The following is a 1,592-nucleotide window of genomic DNA, read 5'->3' on the forward strand; positions in this document are numbered from 1 at the left end:
CAAGGGCGAGGACACGCACAGGCCGCACCTCTAGTGAGGCCCGCATAGTATGTGGGAGACTCGTGCCGCCGCCCCTGCCACCCCTGTGTCAGTGTGCCTGTGGTAGCGAGAGACTGCCAGCGACAAGCTGGAGGCAGGTCGCTAGACTGAGATGAGACCGCCAGTGGATGTGGGAGTCCACCGCGCACCGCGCTGCGAGCCTGTCGTGTCCCTTGTCAGGAGCAGGAGAGCCCCACCTGTGCCCCTGATCGTCCTTCCAAAATCCTGCTCGTGCAGGTGTGGACCCTGTCCTCGTCCCATCCCTCGTTTGGCGTGTCTGTTTTCTTTCTTTTTTCGTAGTGTTCTTGCTCCCAGCGCTTGCGCTTCGGCGGTTAGTGGTGCACTAACCTCCGAGAAACCCTTCGGGTCGCTCCTCATCGCAAACCCTGTCAGCAGAGTCCTCCTACGGGAATGTACGTAAGAGCCACATTCCAGGCCCCAAATGACGTGTGAGTGTTAGAGTTGTTTGGTATTGCTAAAAATCTCTCTATCTGAAAATCGTGGGGGCGGGGGGGGGGGGGGGGGCTGTGACCCCAAAGGGGAAGAACATTTAGAGAGAAAAAGAATTTTGAACCCTCAAAGAATGAAAGAAATCACACTGGCTGGTCTCCTTAAAATCCCTGTGTGGTGGCGGCGTGCCGTCCTCCCATCCCTCCCTTGGGTTGTGTGTTTTCTTTCTTTTCTTTTTGAAAGAAATAACAAGTCTCTCACACGACACTAGGCAAATCCCTGTGTGGTGGCGGCGTGCCGTCCTCCCATCCCTCCCTTGGGTTGTGTGGTTTTCTTTCTTTTCTTTTTGAAAGAAATAAGAAGTCTCTCACACGACACTAGGCAAATCCCTGTGTGGTGGCGGCGTGCCGTCCTCCCCTCCCTCCCTTGGGTGGTCTGTTTTTCTTTCTTTCTTTCTTTCTACGACACTAGGCACGGGACTGGGCGCGCACTGGCACTGACACAAGTACTAGTACACACCACGGGAGCCGCAAAAACCAATTTGAGCACTCGCACCTGCCACCAACAGGCCCATCCCTCCCTTGGTTGCCTGTTTTCTTTCTTTCTTTCTGGCACTGACTTATCCCTGTGTGGTGGCGGCGTGCCGTCCTCCCATCTCTTTTGTTTTCTTTCTTCTTTCAACTATCTTCTCTAATATCTGGCACTGACACAACACAATCTCTCTCTCTCTCTGACACACAAGGAGGAACGCAGCTCGTTCGTTTTCTTGAAAAAAGCACAAACGCTCATGACAGTGTAAAACGTACACACATGGTCGTGCTTGTGGTAGTGACGTGCGCCATCAAAAAGAGAGCCAGCGAGCCGCCGCTATGGCTCGTCGGCGAGCATCTGGTTCACCTGCTGCTTCACCTGCTCCTTCAGCCGGTCGTTCTCCCGCTTGAGCTTCGTAAGCCGGACCTGTTGCGCGCCCATCTGCATCTTGAGCGAGGAGGCCTGGACTGCCGCATACTCCTGCAGCACGGCGCCGCGAAATCCGCGCTCGCCCTTCTCCTTGTAGAGCACGTATACGAAGAGCAACATCATCGGCACCTACTCATAGCTCG

General features: G+C 54.8%; 1 protein-coding gene across 1 annotated transcript; it reads right to left on the reverse strand.

The window, feature by feature from the left end:
- Window positions 1-1,108: 1,108 nt before the first annotated feature.
- On the reverse strand, window positions 1,109-1,572 carry EMIHUDRAFT_256821 (hypothetical protein; the record flags this gene model as incomplete). The annotated part of the gene is made up of 2 exons (XM_005765786.1): window positions 1,109-1,192; window positions 1,399-1,572. 2 exons carry the CDS (start codon window positions 1,570-1,572, stop codon window positions 1,109-1,111), a joined length of 258 nt encoding a protein of 85 aa, XP_005765843.1.
- Between the last annotated feature and the right edge of the window lie 20 nt (window positions 1,573-1,592).

This window comes from Emiliania huxleyi (assembly GCF_000372725.1).
Source record: "Emiliania huxleyi CCMP1516 unplaced genomic scaffold EMIHUscaffold_5319, whole genome shotgun sequence".
Lineage (NCBI taxonomy): Eukaryota > Haptophyta > Isochrysidales > Noelaerhabdaceae > Emiliania > Emiliania huxleyi.